Source organism: Sinocyclocheilus rhinocerous, unplaced genomic scaffold, assembly GCF_001515625.1.
Source record: "Sinocyclocheilus rhinocerous isolate Xijiao unplaced genomic scaffold, SAMN03320098_v1.1 scaffold1764, whole genome shotgun sequence".
NCBI classification, from domain to species: Eukaryota; Metazoa; Chordata; class Actinopteri; order Cypriniformes; family Cyprinidae; genus Sinocyclocheilus; species Sinocyclocheilus rhinocerous.
Window position 1 is genome coordinate 442,503 of NW_015642520.1, and position 17,218 is coordinate 459,720.

Consider the following 17,218-nt stretch of genomic DNA (forward strand, 5'->3'; position numbering starts at 1 on the left):
GGATCGACATGAGAGTGAACAAATAATGACAATAATATTATTTTCGGGTGAACTGTCCTTTTAAGGATGTTTTGAAAAAAATACTAATTAAGAAAATTATGTCCTTGTATGTGCATGACATTGTCCATGTACATTATGATGGCTTTTACAAGCAAGATGCAAATGCAAGAAAATGATTTTCTGCAGTGAGATGAGAAGGGCAAAAGAGCGAGAGATGGTGAGAAAAGAAATGGTGTGAGTGAGGTAAAGAGGGAGAAGAACAGCATTAGAGAGGGAGATGGGAATGCTTCTGCTTTCTGCCCTCTCAGCGTTTTCTCTCTGAGCAGTCCAGTGTGTCTGGAATACTAAACATGGTGAACATGCACTGCTCTTCCAGCAGACCCAATCTCTTTAACGGCTGGGTGTGTGTGTTCTGTACATGAACATAGCAGTATGTGTGTGTGTGTGTGTGTCTCGTGTTTTAAATAACAGTTATCATGACTGATGAAGGTAATATATGGATGTGCAATGTAGCAAGGAGCTTTACTCTGCATAATTATATGATATATCATAATCATAGCCCAGCACACACACACACACACACTAGTGCTTGGACATCCTCATTTTATGATAAATGACTGTATGTAAACACAAACATGGGTGGCTGAAAGACAAAAATCAGAGGCGCATATGTTTTTTATGTTAGCCACTACCCTCTCTCTCTCACCTGGGACTGAAGTTCCCAGAGCCACAAACACCACTGCTGTGACGGAGTCTTTGAGTCCGATGGTGCAGCCGAAGTGCGATGCCAGGTCTCCGATGAAAGCCGTCAGGACGCCAATCATAATGATTGACACCACGAAACATGCCCACCCGTTCCAGTAGTCGGTGGGCGGGACAAAGGCAAAGAGAACTTTCCAGAAGACGGTGAGGAAATGCATGACATAATCAAAGCAGGAGGGGAGCTTCTCCTCTCCGCATTCTTCATCATCATCATCCTCACCTGCAGGAAGATAATGAGAAATAATTAAATATGACCTTATAGAAGGTTAATAAAACCCTAAGTACTGAAATTTGGCACATGTCCTGTACCATTAGTGCTACGGAAATTAATGATATCTCAAGGTTACACTTTATTTTGATCATCCACTTTGGATATTCTACTAACTATAAGTAACTTTGACATGTTGACATGTAGTTGCAAAGTTACTTAGTCAGCAGAATAACTAAAGTTGACTTTCAAAAAGTGTTATTTATCTCAAATTTCTAAGCAAACTGACCTACAATGTTCACATGGCAGGCAATAAAACAAGCAAAAAATATCAGATATACATTGAAGCAGGGATCCGACCCATTTCTAGGGACCAGAGTGGCCTGTTTTCACTTGGGCTAATAAGAAACCACCTAACAACCATCCATAACAATCTAGCAACCACCTGGGAACAACCCAGAATACCACAGCAACCCACCAGAACACCGTTGCAACTGCGTAGGAATGTATCTAAAAATCACTCAGAACTAGCCAGAACACCTTAGCAACCCCCTATCAACCACCCAGAACATCAACATCCTATCAACTGAATAGGAATGCACTTAAAATCACTCAGAAGACCTTAGCAACCACACAGCAGCAACCTGGCAACTGCCTACAAAAAACATCATTGTAGCAGTCAGTTTTGCACAGACCAGGCACCACTTTTCTTCAGAAAATATTAAAAATATATATTCTGTACCTAAAAGCCACATACCAGGTCAGTCGTTGTGGCAGTACAGCTGAAACCCCCCCCAGATGTAAGCAGGTAAAAAGTTAGCAAAGTGATTTTAGCAGATAATGTAACATGTAAATTATTTTTAGCTGATAGGGTACAATGTGTCTAAAGGCCCACTGAGATAAAAGCCACTTGGATTTAATTTTCTTCTAAAACAAAAACCACTACAGCACTTCTCTAAACAACTGTAATACTTCCAATAAGGCTGTCACGATATTAGATTTTCACTACACGATTATCTTGGACAAATGAATTTAACATTATTATTACAGTATTAACATGACATCCTGTTTGATGGCAGGCCTATTTCATTTTTTAAACAGTTTCAGATGGGAACAGTTTGTAAATTGCGGAACCCCTATTAACATGATATCAATATTTCATTTCTTAAATATCACAGTTATCATCAATACTGGTATACTGCGACACCTCTAACTTCCACAAATAGTTCTGCATAAATGCAGAGAAATGGATTTGTTACCAAAACAATATATACATTTATTATAAAACAGAGTTATGAAATGCTAAAAGTGATTTAAATAAATATGAAAAATGGGACACTGTTTGTGGAAGTTCTTCAATATTAGTTTTTTATCGATATGATAAAAAACAAATTTTTTATCATATCGATAAAGCCTTTATCGATATGTAGAGCACACAGCGTGCGTGTGTGTGTTCAGGAAGGTTGTAATCTGTTTGATATTCCGTTGGTGCTGCATTTCCTTGAGAGCATAAAGAGAGCAGCTTCCAGGCGCCCACACAGTGTTCTCTTGACAGGTGAGGCTGTTCCTTTAAAGTGTGATTAGATGCTACAGGATGTTCAGAAATCTCGCCTATTCACAGCAGCAGCTGAGAGCAAACATATTCAAGTCAGTGGATTTAGTCATTGGTTCGCTAAGACATTAATTCTGTTCACAGGCAAAAACCTGATTGCACACTGTGATTAAAAGGATTATTGATAAAGTAGATGCTTAGGCTGGAACACACACACGCTTAGACAGAACATTCATACTGATCATTAAAAATACACAAAAAAGGTATCAAATAAAAATTATGATTAATAACCTCAAATTCAAAAAGATTCAAAAAGACTGAATCATTGTGAGTTGCTTTTAAAGATTCAAACAGAAATGTCAGCTGATCTACACGAGTGTATATGTGTGTTTCATCACAGCCCAAGAGTATTTGAAGGTCACGATGATGTCTGCTGTTACTGCAGCATGTGTGTAAATATGCACACATCTGTGCTAAAGAGACAGAGAAGGTCAACGTGATGCTTTATGTGCTGTCCGGTTCAGTGTGTCTGAAGGGAGTAAACGCTTCATAAAAGAGCATCAGTTTGCTTTCAGACCACAGTCACCATAATGTCATTGACAATGCAAAAAAAAAAAAACCTTTAAACTAGATCAATTGACTTGCAAAGTTGTGTAAGATACTGTTATATATATCTAAATATAGTTTCTACAGACTGACCTTCACAGACTTCCACAACTGTCCTCAAAGAGAGGTTTTGTCAAATTTAGCTTATATTTGGCAATGATTTTCCCCTAAATGAGGACATACTATAGACTTACATTGTTTTTAAATAAAAATGTTAAATAATGATATTAGTATTATTTATATATAATTATACTATATATTAATATTCTGAATTGTAGCTTTTATTTTTACATTTTCAGTTTTCATTTTAGTTTAAATTTTAGTAATTTGTAATTTTGTTAGGGGCTTTTGTCATATATAAGTGTGTGTGTTTTCAGTTTTTTATCTGATATTTATATTACATTTTATTTCATCTTTATTTAATTTACTGAAAAAGATTTTTATATAAAAACAATTATCTTAACCCTCAAAGATAATTTAGAATTATGTTGTTTATTTTTAATTATTTATGGAAAAATGCTTCATGGATCATTTGTCCAGTTAAGGATATCCCCAAACGTCTCCAAAGGGAGGTTTGTGTCACATGTAGCTAACTTCTGGGGACAATTTTATGTCCATCTATAGATAAGTAAACCCCCACACACTCAGTGCTCATGTTGTGTTTACTCTCTCCTTATCTTTCGATATAAATCATCTCGCTGTGCTGCAGAGTCTGACATTTAGCAAAGCTTTTATACTTTAAACTCTTCAATTTACTGCCATTAGCTGCAGACCTTTTCCGCTTCTTTGTCCCTTTCTGTGTACATTTGCGTATATGTATGTGTCTGCGTGTCCTGATAAAAAGTCATGGAGAAATCTCTGTTCTGTACTCAGTGGCATTAGATAAAAAAATAAACCAGTTTTCCATTTGTTATCTGTCAGTGATGGTAATGATTAATGCAGGATGTTCACGCTGTTGTTTTCCACAATGAAGGTGAATGGTGGCCAGGGGCTGCCAAGGTCCAAAAAATGACAAAAAAGCACCATGAAAGTATAATATAAATTGTCTATATGACTTGTGCACTCAAATCTTATTCATACGATTTGAAAATGCACATACTGAAATTTGGAACACTGTGATTTGTTAAAAGACATACAAGAACCAATGACATTTACCATTACTGACAACTTGGCCCGACATGGCTTGACACAACAAATCTAAATAAATGTGAATCTGAATGAGATCTGAGAGGTGTAGCGGAGGAAAAGACTACTGAATCATCCAACTGATTCATTGAAAAGACTCACAAGAACAATTCATACTTAAATCAGATACTTCAGATATTAGTAATACGGGTTTGGAATGACAAGATGGTGAGTAAATGATGACAGAATGTATTTTTTTGTGTGGAATATCCCTTTAAATTCCTCTACATATATTAAAGGGGTCATATGATGCTTTTTTAAAGATCATTATTTGGTGTATTTGGTGTAACAGAATATGTTGACATTTGTCCACTGGCTGACAGTCTTAGTTTGTGACAGGCTGATACATATATTGCTGCTGTTGGGATCATTTTGGAATCTTCCCCTAAAATGTTTCTGTATTTGGTAATGCCATAAAATGTGGTTTAATTTGTTGGAATTTGGGGAAATATGCAGCTCTAATGTTGTGATAGTAATCACAGTGCAGTAAGAAATGTTCCTCTGTTTCCAGCTCTTTCTGTGAGCACAGTGAACACCGTCTCTGTTCTCGCGGCTGCCATCTCTGTCTGTGTCGTCCTCTCTCTATAGCCAGACAGTGATCACTCAAGTCTGTATTTTGTCAGTGTCTTTCTTAATTTGTGATCTTTTACACAGCTCAGGTATTCTGCTGGTTTGTAGTCTCTTTTTAGGTCTAAATACAGCTCCATCTTCTTTTGTAATTTAGTGGCATCTTTCCAGTAAGCAATGTAATTGTGTTTTTGTAGCTGTGTGATGTGGTTGGGCTTCCTAAATGCATCTACTTTCGGAAGGCCACATAAAGTGCTTTTGCTTTCGCCTAGAAATACACAGCGTCTCCCTGACATGGCTGTTTCAACACTAACTGCGGTTACTGAAACCATGCTTTCTTTCTTTGCGTGCACATTTGGGCTGCATTATTCTAATATTTCCACATAGTGAGGTAGATATGTGGGGCGTGTTAGAACGAGCCGTTTTAGGGGGGCGTGGCAGAGTCTTAACTTTGATAAAGAATATCTCTTTGGTTTTGAGACTTTAGTCTTTGCAACTTCAGGGATCTTATCTATGCACAATCAGCTTGTAACACTCCAAAGAGAAAGGAAAACTTGAAATCGCATCATATGACCCCTTTAAAGATTTTTTTTACATGAAAAAAAGCTATTTTGAAAACAACCATCATAACTACTGTAGATGCTGTATGAAAAGACTTGGTCTGACAGAAGTCTATGCCTAGCAGTATTGGACTGGTGATTACAGGTCAGTTCTGACAGCAGATAGAGCAACATGCGCGCACACACACACACACACACAAAGGCTTTTAACCTTGCTTTGCCCCAGAGCACAAATTGGCACACTGAAAGGTGTTCAAGTGTGAACCACTAATGGCGCTTTTCCACTGCATGGTACGGCACGGTACGGCTTGGGACGGTTCACTTTTGGGGGGGTTTCCACTGGGTACAGTACTCGTTGTCTGTTGAGGAAGTACAGACGTTCCTCTCGTTGATAGCAGAGGAGCGGATCCAGCGAGAGCTTGATAGGGCGACGCGGAATGAAAAAGTATTTTTAGGAGTCGCGGCAGTAGAGGCGGCGCAACTATAACGACATGTGAATAATCCCGCCCACTCTAAAGCGGTACTAAACTGCAGTGGAAACGCAAACCGAGCCGAGCCGAGCCGTGCCGTACCGTACTGAGCCGTACCGTGCCGAGTCGTACCACGCAGTGGAAAAGCGCCATTAGTCACCAACACCTGATCCACACAAACACACACGGCTAGAGCAGCAGCCTCTATGATCATCAGTCTCTCTGAGGTCGTGCTGCAAGTGCTAATTACTTCAGAGAAAACAAAACGAAAAAAAAAATCCCTCTCTCATTTTTCTCTTTCTCCGCCTCCATCTACTTTCTTTCTCTCCTTTACAGAGAATAAAGACTCCTTTGCGCAGCCCTAAGTGTCTTGAGTGGGGTGAGGCTGTACAACTGAATTTCTTTTGTAAAACAGCAGCCACCAGGGGGCGCTTTATAGCAGGGAGTACCATACTTTCGAAATTTCAAAAGGAAACAATAAACTAGGGTGACCATACATGTCATTTTCCCAGGACTTCTATATTGCCTAAAATATCTAGGTTTTGGCTTTGCTTGCGTGTGCAGACCGATCGGTGTATGACATCAAAATACCTCGAGAGCATTTTGAAAGCATAAGGAACCGTCTGTATGGTAATTATTTTGATGTCATACACCGATCGGTCTGCACACGCAAACAAAGCCAAAACCTAGATATTTTAGGCTATATAGAAATCCTGGCCAGGACATGTCCTGGGAAAATGGCACGTATGGTCACCCTACAATAAACACAACATTTGATGCAATCTATATAACCCAGGGATGTCTAATCCTGCTCCTGGAGGGCCACCTTCCAGCAGAGCTCAGCTTTAAACCTAATTAAACACACTTGAACCAGTTAATCAAGCTCTTTAGGATTACTAGAAACTTCCAGGAAGGTGTATTAGAGCAGGCTGAACTCTAGAGGAAGGTGGCCCCCCAGGAGCAGAACTGGACACTTGATAACCCAATCGAAAACAAAGTGCTAAATAGTAGTTATTTAACTAAAAATGTATTTTATGACAACAATAATAACGAAAAAGCCTTGCAGGCACTTATGAGTGATTATCATCTCGAACGAGATGTTCTTTTTTTAATGAATCACTAAATCAGACCTCCCAATGTTCCTCACAAACTGAAATACTCACCAGCGCTGACTGTGATGGCCTCGATGAACTGGTCCCTCCAGCTGTTGGAGCCAACCAGAAGAGCCAAGTTTGTCTTTTTAATCAATTTATCAACTGTGTTCTATAGGGGAAAGAGAGAGACAGCGCACAAAGAAAATGAATGACCGCTTCATTATTGTCCAGTGCAACTTAAACGGAACAAACAAACATACACACTTCAGACGAGGCGGACCACAGTTCATCGAGTGCTTCTGACTGCTCTCTGGTCTGCCCCGCTGTGAAGTGTGTGTGGGATCGGAGTGTGAGTATGTTTCAGCACGCCGAGTGCGTGTGGGCTAAAGTGCACATGTGGATCGTCCTGAAGTGTGTGGAGGCGATCGATGAGATGTCAATGTTTAAGATCTCTGAACTTCCCTGACAGAACGATAGTGACTTGTTTCCATTAGCAACAAGAAGGAACAGGTATCTACACATTTGTGGTCTGATTCATAAGTGACCTAAAAGGTTAGTTAGTCAATTCTAAATGAAGCAATCCAGTGTCATATTTGCGCATGAAAATTATCCACAAATAATAATAAAAAGTATGTTTAAAGCATATTGCAGTAAATATCTTACTGCAATACACTTTATATTTAGAGCTTATAACTGACATTATAATTGCATTAAATTTGACATTATAATTGGCCGAACTGGTAAATTTATGCCCTATATAATTTTTGTATATTTATGCACTATATACATGTAATGCAATGTAAAAATGTTGTCGTTATTCACTCAAACTTCATGTCGTTACAATCCTGTTTGACCATTTTAGCAGAACATAAAATATTTTGAAGAACCGTTTTTGTCCAAACAATGAAAGCCAATGGGGTGCAAAACTACATCCGACCTCTTGACTTTCATTTTTGGTTTAACTAAATTTTTGGGTGAAAGTTGCTTTGATTTGATAATTTGTGATTATGAATAAATGGGAAATATGTAGCTAAAATAGCGCACCTTGAATTCATAGGATTCCTCGATGATAATCTCCAGTTTGGGGTGATCTCCTAGCATTGGCTTCCCCATTTCAGCGATGCATCGTTCCTCTTCACCTGTCAGAGGCTCCTCCTCTTCCTGCCCCGGCTCTTTCTCCTCCTCTGAAAACAAAAGCACCAGTCAGAGAGTACGAACCCGCCAAACCAGCCACCTTATATTTTAAATGACTGTTTGTGGATCAATAGGTTTCTGTGGATAAACTGGATTGTGTAAATACATTTTTGTCAAAATGCTACAATGAACACAAGAATTTGGCTCTGTGGAGGAAAATCCTTTAAAAGGTCAAAATCACAGATCTCTGTTGATAAATTTAGAAAACTGGGTCCATTTCACGAAACATACTTTTATAATAGAATACACACAGACCACTGTGACCCGGTATATGAGAAATATGTCCTGCCTGTTCTTTAGAACACCCGGACCGTGACCTATGGTTTTAGCATGTATAACAGCCTTTCATTTAAAAAAGTTGTTGTCTATCTTGTTTGGCTGATTGTAAAGGACTCACTGAATCGAAAACAAGACCTGATTTGACAAAATGTAATGGACCTGTTTGAACAATTAGGTACTGAAGAACAAGTCAAGATGAAACGAATAGCTGAAAACAGACTGACCAATAACTAGCGGAAGAACAACTGAAGAGGAACAGGCTGAACAATAATTGGGTCAGAGAGGTTTGACTGATGTCATGCACACATTCTGCAGTCAGTCACATGAATTATGATAGTAACTATACAGAAAACAAATATAAAAAAAACTAATATTGCCAATCTCCTAAAAAATGAAAAGGCAGGAAATGTAATTTACTATGAAAAAATAATTACATTTAAAACTTTTAGATATTATTATAAACTAATTGATGAAATATAAGCAATAAGAGAGGTTTGATGTCATGCACACATTCTGCAGTCAGTCACATGAATTATGATAGTAACTATACAGAAAACAAATATAAAAAAAACTAATATTGCCAATCTCCTAAAAAATGAAAAGGCAGGAAATGTAATTTTACTATGAAAAAATAATTACATTTAAAACTTTTAGATATTATTATAAACTAATTGATGAAATATAAGCAATACAATAATATTAAATAATAATTATCCAATAAATTAAAATAATTATTTAATTTCTTATATGTGACCCTGGACCACAAAACCAGTCTTAAGTCGCTGGGGTATATTTGTAGCAATAGCCAAAAATACATTGTATGGGTCAAAATTATTGATTTTTCTTTTATGCCAAAAATCATATTAAGTAAAGATCATGTTCCATGAAGATATTTTGTAAATTTCCTACCATAAATATATCAAAACTTAATTTTTGATTAGTAATATACATTGCTAAGAACTTCATTTGGAATGCATTGCTAAGAACTTCATTTGGACAACTTTAAAGGTAATTTTCTCTATATTTACATTTTTTTGCACCCTCAGATTCCAGATTTTCAAATAGTTGTATCTCGGCCAAATATTGTCCTATCCTAACAAACCATACATCAATGGAAAGCTTATTTATTATACATAAATTGTATAAATCTCAATTTCAAAAAATTGACCCTTATGACTGGCTTTGCGGTTCAGGGTCACATATGTAATGGGGGCTTCAATGACAAAATGTTGAGATTATTACAAAAATTTATCAAACTATTTAATACCATTTCTTAAAATCTTAGGTGTAATAAAGTAAGGGCAATTATAAATAAATTCGTTACATTTTGATATTGTGATTAATTTTTGGTGACTAAATGAGATGCTGCATATTTTTTCTTTTTGTTTGTAGGCTTAGGGTCTCTCTTCCTTGTTTTGTCCATGAAAACAGAGCTATCATTATCACATTTTGCATGTGCGCGCACACACACACACACACACACACACACACAGCCATCCATTCCTCTCATTCTCCTCCAACCATCTCTTCTGCTGTCCTTTATTTTTCTAGTGTCTCTTCTTTTGTTCATCTTGTTGAATCATCTTACAAGCAAAGCTAATCAAAGGCAACTGGACTTGATTATTAATTATTTTGAAGACGTTTTGCCACTCATCTGAGTGTCTTAATCAGGTTTTTTGTTAATCACTGATAAAGCTGTACGGATGAGTGGCAAAACATCATCAAAAAATTCATAACCAAAAACAGCTGCGTTTGATTTGAACTCTGATGTTTCTCTCTCTTTTATTTTCCATGTCTTAATCTCTGGATCTCTTTTTATTGTATCTTATATTAATCATGCTAAAACACAGCATTAACCAAAACTAAATGAATATCAAGAACATAATATAAATATGATAAAAACATTTGATACACATCAAAACATTGAAGTGCTGGGAAAAAGAGCCGTTTTGCTTCCTGGAAAATAAATGTTTATCTAAATGTGAGCTGAAACACACTCGAACAGCCTTGGCTTTGAAGACAACTCACAATCTTGAGCTCTGAGTCTTTTTAGCTGCCCTAATCTCTCCTCATGATTTACAGCCCAGTATCTAAACTCATTTGCTGGTGTGTCTTGATGTTTCCTTTGTGTCTATTTATGAGATTATTGCGAGGAAACCAAATTAAACAATTCACTTTGAAGCTTTCTTTCTGAACCTGAAAGTATCCTGAGCACACTCTATATGGTAAACAACACAAAGGTTGTGTAAGAGATGATTATGACTATAAATTAAGGGTCATATCATTAAAAAAATCTAATTGTCCTTGATCTTTTGAAATAAGTGTTTTGCGTACTATGCGTACAAGCTTTAGAGCTCAAAACTCTCAAACCAACACCAATTACATTTTAATAATAAATTACATTTTAAAATATATTAAAATGGAAAACAATTATTTTAAATTGTAATATTTTTTCAAAATATTACTGTTTTTGCTGTATGTTCAACCCACAAAATGCAGCCTTTGTGAGTATAAGAGATATCTTTCAAAAACATTAAAAAAAAATCACCTCCGACCCCAAACTTTGAATGGTAGTCTATATTGAAATAAAGCTGAATAAAAGACTTGTTCTGAAATGTTCATGGGCACATTAATATGTGCACATTTAAATATTAACAATGCCTTTTATGGTAGATGCTATTGCTCCCAAACACCAGAAGATACTATTACTTTAACTGGTGTATAATTAAAGACAAGAGTATGGAGAAAGTCTACCAAAATGTTGTCCTGATTCTGACAAGGCTATTGCTAAAAAAAAAAAAAATCTTTAAAAGCCGCACATAACCAGCAAATTTTTAATCCCTCGTTTTAGAGCAATGACTGATTGACAGATGAGTAGGAGGTCCCTCACTGGACGGATAAGGATAGATTAGCAGCTACATTACCATTTACATTTGATTTTTAGCTCTGTACACTTCACAATTGTGTTAACTGGGTCTAAATTATGCCAGTTTTGGAGCAATAATCCTTGACTAACATTAAAACAAGTAGAATTTGGCTCCTTCAATTTATGTGTAATGTATATGTGTTATTGTGCAAGTAGAAAAGCAACTAATTGTCATTAAATTAGTAAGACAGCACACCGACACCAGGAGAGAAAGAGAGAAGGTGAGACTCTGCCCAGAGGAAGAGAAGAGTAAAAAGCAAAGGAGACACTGTGAGAGGGAAAGAAACCTCTGTATACTGTCCATCCTCTCCTTCTCCAAAGTGGCGTCTGTAGCTCTATGCAAAAGCTGCATTGCTTATTGTATTCCACTCGATTGAGAACCCTGACTGATAACGTCTTCCTGCGGAAACAAGACAACAGGAGGGGGGTTGGAATAATGCATGCATGAAACACACGCACACATACAGACAAACAAGCACACGCGAGGGCCTGGCTGGAGGGCTGTCAATGGTGGAGTTTAGCCTGTAGTTGATCCCGATGATGATCCAGAGCAGAGAGGTTTCAGAGTGGACCGGTGTTAAGAGTGTGTGTGTGTGTGTTGTATGTGTGATTTCCTCTGCAAGCTCAGGCCATGCCCCCCACCTCTCTTCTCATTGGTCTCTTCGAGCCGGGGTTCTCCGATCTCCAGGAAGAAGCTCTTGTTCTTCTCGTATTCTTCGTCATCAATTATCCTGACTTTTATTGTTTTGCTGGAGAGAGGGGGATAGAAAGAGAAAGAGGGAGAGGAAGAAAAGAGTGAGGAAAAGACAGGCCAAGGGAAAAAGAAGAAAGATAAACAGCATGCAGTCATGCACATGCAGACCGTCAGAATAAGAGGATGATGCAAGAGAGACAGAGAGAGAGAGAGGGAGAGAGAGCAGCCTCACCAAGTCTGACTGTAAATACACACTCACAAACACAGATACAATCAACATTCCCTCTAATTTTTCTACTTGCTCCACAAAATCTATTTTTATTTGGTGGTTCCTTAATTTATTATATAAATAAATATTTTAAAAACACCTCATACACCAATTTACTAATATATATATATGAGCAATATCACTCTAGTACGAGAGCGATACCGGCTCTATATCAGCATGGATGTGATTAGGCCAGAGGCCAGAGGCACGAGGCCGCAGGCCGAGTGCCGGAGGCAATCACAGCCGCTGATATAGAGCCGGTATCGCTCGAGTACGAGAGTGATATTGCGTTTATACAACAGTTCGACGGCACGAGTGTAAATATATATGAAAAACAACAACGGAGTGTCTTTAAAAACCTTTTTGTGCGGAACTACTTCCTTCCGCCACATATTCAAATCTCAGTTTGACAGTTTAACAGCTGAGCTGAAGCCTCCGTTACTAATTCGAAAACGTCACTTTAGAGCTAGTAACGAAGGAACGTTGAGATGCTTCATTAAAAACGTATTGTATTACTTAATTAAAAGCTCACTGTGTTATGTGAGCTTTTAATTAAGGACCCCAGTCCAATTCAGAACCAGGGCTGGACGATATGGCCAAAATTTATATCACAATATATTTCTTAATTTCGGTCGATACGATATAATTCCGATATCGATATGAACACTATTTATCTGAAATAGAAATCTGTTGTAACATTATAAATGCCTTTATCATCACTTTTGAACAATTTTAAGCATCCTTGCTAAATAAACTATTAAAAATAACTTCCGTTTTAGTATCTTTCAATGTAAAAGTCTTAAATGCTGACTCGTAAAACAGTCACGTCGCCAAGCGCTGAACGGCCCCGGACGCCCTGGAGCTCACGTCTCAGAAAACGTCGACGTAAATTTTCAAATAGACGTTATCTTTATTAACAAACCATAGATTTGAAGTCTAAACAAGTACATTCTCGCCTAAAAACCTTTTAAAACTACATTCCGTGACACAAAAACAGTATTATTTATACATTTTAGTGGATTTGGGTGTCCGCCATGACACTCGCTGTGAGAAATACTGGAAGCGGAGTGATACACAAGCAGTGAAAGGGCGTTCCTGTGGCGATACCAGTACAATATCTCATCTTACAAGCTGTTATTAAAAATAACTTCCGTTTTAGTCTCTTTCAATGTAAAAGTCTTAAATGCTGACTCGTAAAACAGTCACTCGTCGCCGTCTAATGGCGGAACAATGTCACAAAAATCACCATCACGAACACACACACTGTTTCCTAATACTAAATACTACTATGTATATAAAATATTATTTATTGAATAATAAACAACAACAACAGCCATCATAAAAGCCATGCTCTAATATACAGCATTAAAGTTACATAAAATATAACGTGATGAGATTTTGCCTTCAGCTGAAATTATTTGCTCTGGAACAAAAAATAGATTAATGAGACCAAAGACTGCCCGTCAGATTTACCCAAAACGAATTATATCTCATGTTTAACCACTATAGAGACATTAGAGCCAGCGGCAAATTCCAGAAGTTCTGGCCGAGGTGAGGCTGCTCTGGCGGGTTCATAAGCGCTGAACGGCCCCGGACGCCCTGGAGCTCACGTCTCAGAAAACGTCGACGTAAATTTTCAAATAGACGTTATCTTTATTAACAAACCGTAGATTTGAAGTCTAAACAAGTACATTCTCGCCTAAAAACCTTTTAAAACTACATTCCGTGACACAAAAACAGTATTATTTATACATTTTAGTGGATTTGGGTGTCCGCTATGACACTCGCTGTGAGAAATAATGGAAGCGGAGTGATACAAGCAGTAAAAGGGCGTTCCTGTGAGGATACCAGTACAATATCTCATGGTTCTCAACCAATCAGATTTGAGAACATTTGGTAAATAAATAAGGCTCAATCACTTCAAAATTCTAATTACATGATATTTATTTGATAAGCAAATTCATAACATAAATCAATATATGCCGAGGAAAGCCAAATTGATGAAACAAATCATAATTCAAAGACATTATTGTAGATGAAAGCATTGGCTAAACTTCAAAAAGTGCTTTTACAAGTCAATATATTGTTTGTTCTGTTTCCATATCTATCTATTACTGGCTAAAATAATCCATTTTGTAATTGAGTTTGCCGATCATAATTAATTTTTACAGCTTAATAATTAATCATACAAAAGTAATTTGTTTAAATTGACAGCCCTATAAATAAATAAATATTTAGTTAAATAATATATAAATATTAATATATAATGTGGCTAAAAATAATTGGTTATCTAGAGGCTATCATCCTATTCACAAAAATAAAAACTCAAGATTTTGTGGAAATATAAAAATAAAAATAATACTGCACGGCTTCTGAGGGCTTGTGTATGAATTCACAATCTCTATACTGTTCTAGGATGTAGTCATTATCTTGTGAATTAGTCAGCGCTGCATATTTACAAGATTTATAACAGCTTCAGTTGCATATTAAATAAAATCAGTGAATGTGCGGATGGACTCCAGTTCAAATGACTATTCATTTAGCTCTGACTCAACTCTCAAGTTTATTCTCACAGTTTTTTGGTCTGCCTGAATTCTTCCCTATCCGCACATCCGGCCCAGTATGCTTAGAGGGAACACTGAATACAAACCTCCACCTCCAAGCTAACAACACCATCATCAGAACCAGAAACAAAATCCTTCATACACACATTCAGAGCACCTGCTGCTATGTTTGCATGACCGTTCTCCAAGAGCAACCGCAGCGCACAACATTACAACCATAAAATCCCCACAACCAACCATGTCACATTCGACAGATGTCATGATTAAAGTCAACAGGAAATCTAAATCGACTCTCTTGGCCTACTTTTTTTCTCAATGAATATCATATTTCACTCTAAAATAAGTCACATTATGCAAGTAAATGGATTGTGAATTTACTTCTTCATTTGATTTGACTTTAACGCAAGGATGATGCATGGCTGACGTTGTAGTAATGTTTCATTAAGTGTTATTTGTGCTGTACATTTAGTGTAACATCGAAAAACCACAAAATGTAAATAACCTTTAGAGGAAAAATAATGTGATAAAGCTCTGAAGATTGTGACGACTGACGGAGAGTGATTATGAAAAATCATTGTCGCTCAGTAAAATGTTTTTGTTACAAAACATGAGTGCCAACTGAACAATATACAGACTTACAGAGTCTTTCAGAAACACACAATCACTTCCAACAGTCATCGATCTTCAATTAAGACACAGGTGCTACAGCAAGAAAGACCGACAGTGAAGAAAAAGCAGAAGAGACAGAAGAGTTATCAAATGCTGGCATATGCTTCAAGGAATGTTTGTCTTTCTTTATCTCTCGCTTCTCCAAAACAATTTCATATTCCTGCCATCCCTGTGGTTGTCACAGAAACACAGAGTTAGATTGTTTCCAGATCCACACTGTCAGGTGCAGTAAGCTGTATATGTGTATGTATGTGTGTGTGTGTGTGTGTGTGTGAGACGGTGTGAGGGAATGACCCTCTTCACTTCTCATCTGAATTTGGGTTAGGTTCAGTCTAGGTCACGGCAGCGCTCTAATGATACATCAATAAGTCATAGAACTGCTTTTACACACACACACACACACACACACCCACCCACACAAAGGCACATGCCGTTTTAGTATGTGTGCGTGTATGTGGGGTTGTTTTTCTATTTATTCTTTGTACCCTTTGTTCTTGTCAAGTGTCTTTGATATCTGTTGTTAAATCTGTCATCTGTAGTTATTGGACACTTGCTTTATTTAATTACTCCTCTAATACTTCCCTCTCTCATTTCAAATGATGTATCACATTTATAATTGTATTTGACAATGGCTATTGAATCTGACAGAAAACAAAGTGATTTTATAAGTGTACGTGCTGTAGATGAGATGTTAATTAGAAGTGTTCTTGAGCTCCATGAATAGCAGCAGAAGTTTTATCATTCAAAAGAATGAGCACAACGGCTGGTGTTTCACAAGCATTCAACGTATCAAAACCCAGTTAAAACACGTTAACAGTTTGTGCTCTGGATGAGACAAAGTGTGACCACGTGACACACAGTCACCTGCTAAACACACTGTCAGATCATCCACACATTTCACAATCAGTGTTGCCTGCAACGCTTTTCAGTGGCAGAACAATTTAACCGCAGTTATCTCCAGTGTGACAGCAAAATAAATCATATTTACCTGAGTTGAGAATATAAGTTTGAAGTCCAAAAATAATGCAATGAGATAATAAAAAGATGTGTTTATCATGAAATAATGACGACAAAACACATTTATCAAGCTGCATGCAAACACAAAACAAAGTGCGAGACGTGTAATATGATTCACAAATGAATGACTCAAGTGAGTTGATTCACAAGCAAATGACTCAGTCTGACAAATCATTCGCTGAATGAACTCACTGAATTGAAGCTGTTACTGACCCAATAAACTGAAAGTTATTAATTGCAGTAAAGTTAACTAAGTTAACAAACAAAAGTATTGTTTGGTTTGTGTTTAGTATATTCACTGACAGGTTGTTGAGTTGATGTGATGGTAAAGTTATGCATTTTCAATTTTAGTTTCTGCAGTAAATGGTTGACAAATAATTGTAATAAACAAATCTTTACTGACAGGTTGTTCAAATGGTGTGTAAATAAAGTTTTTTTTTTGCAATAAATGATTTAATAATTGTAATTAAAATGTTCTATCATGGTGGACAAATAATTCTGAACTTGTTTATATATATGTTTATTTATTATCTCATTAAATCTATCTCTCAAACAAACCTGTCTGCCTTTTTATATATATATATATATATATATATATATATA

The 17,218-nt window shown here is 36.9% G+C and overlaps 1 protein-coding gene across 1 annotated transcript in view; it reads right to left on the reverse strand.

Moving 5' to 3' along the window:
* Positions 1-17,218, reverse strand: part of LOC107755980 (sodium/calcium exchanger 1-like) — a 125,799-nt gene that overhangs the window by 6,936 nt on the left and 101,645 nt on the right. Inside the window, exons 3-6 of the mRNA XM_016572944.1 lie at positions 12,046-12,152; positions 8,049-8,188; positions 7,074-7,173; positions 707-982 (exon numbers count right to left, since the gene is read on the reverse strand). Of these exons, the coding sequence (XP_016428430.1) occupies positions 707-982; positions 7,074-7,173; positions 8,049-8,188; positions 12,046-12,152 (623 nt within the window). The remainder of the gene's footprint in view (positions 1-706; positions 983-7,073; positions 7,174-8,048; positions 8,189-12,045; positions 12,153-17,218) is intronic.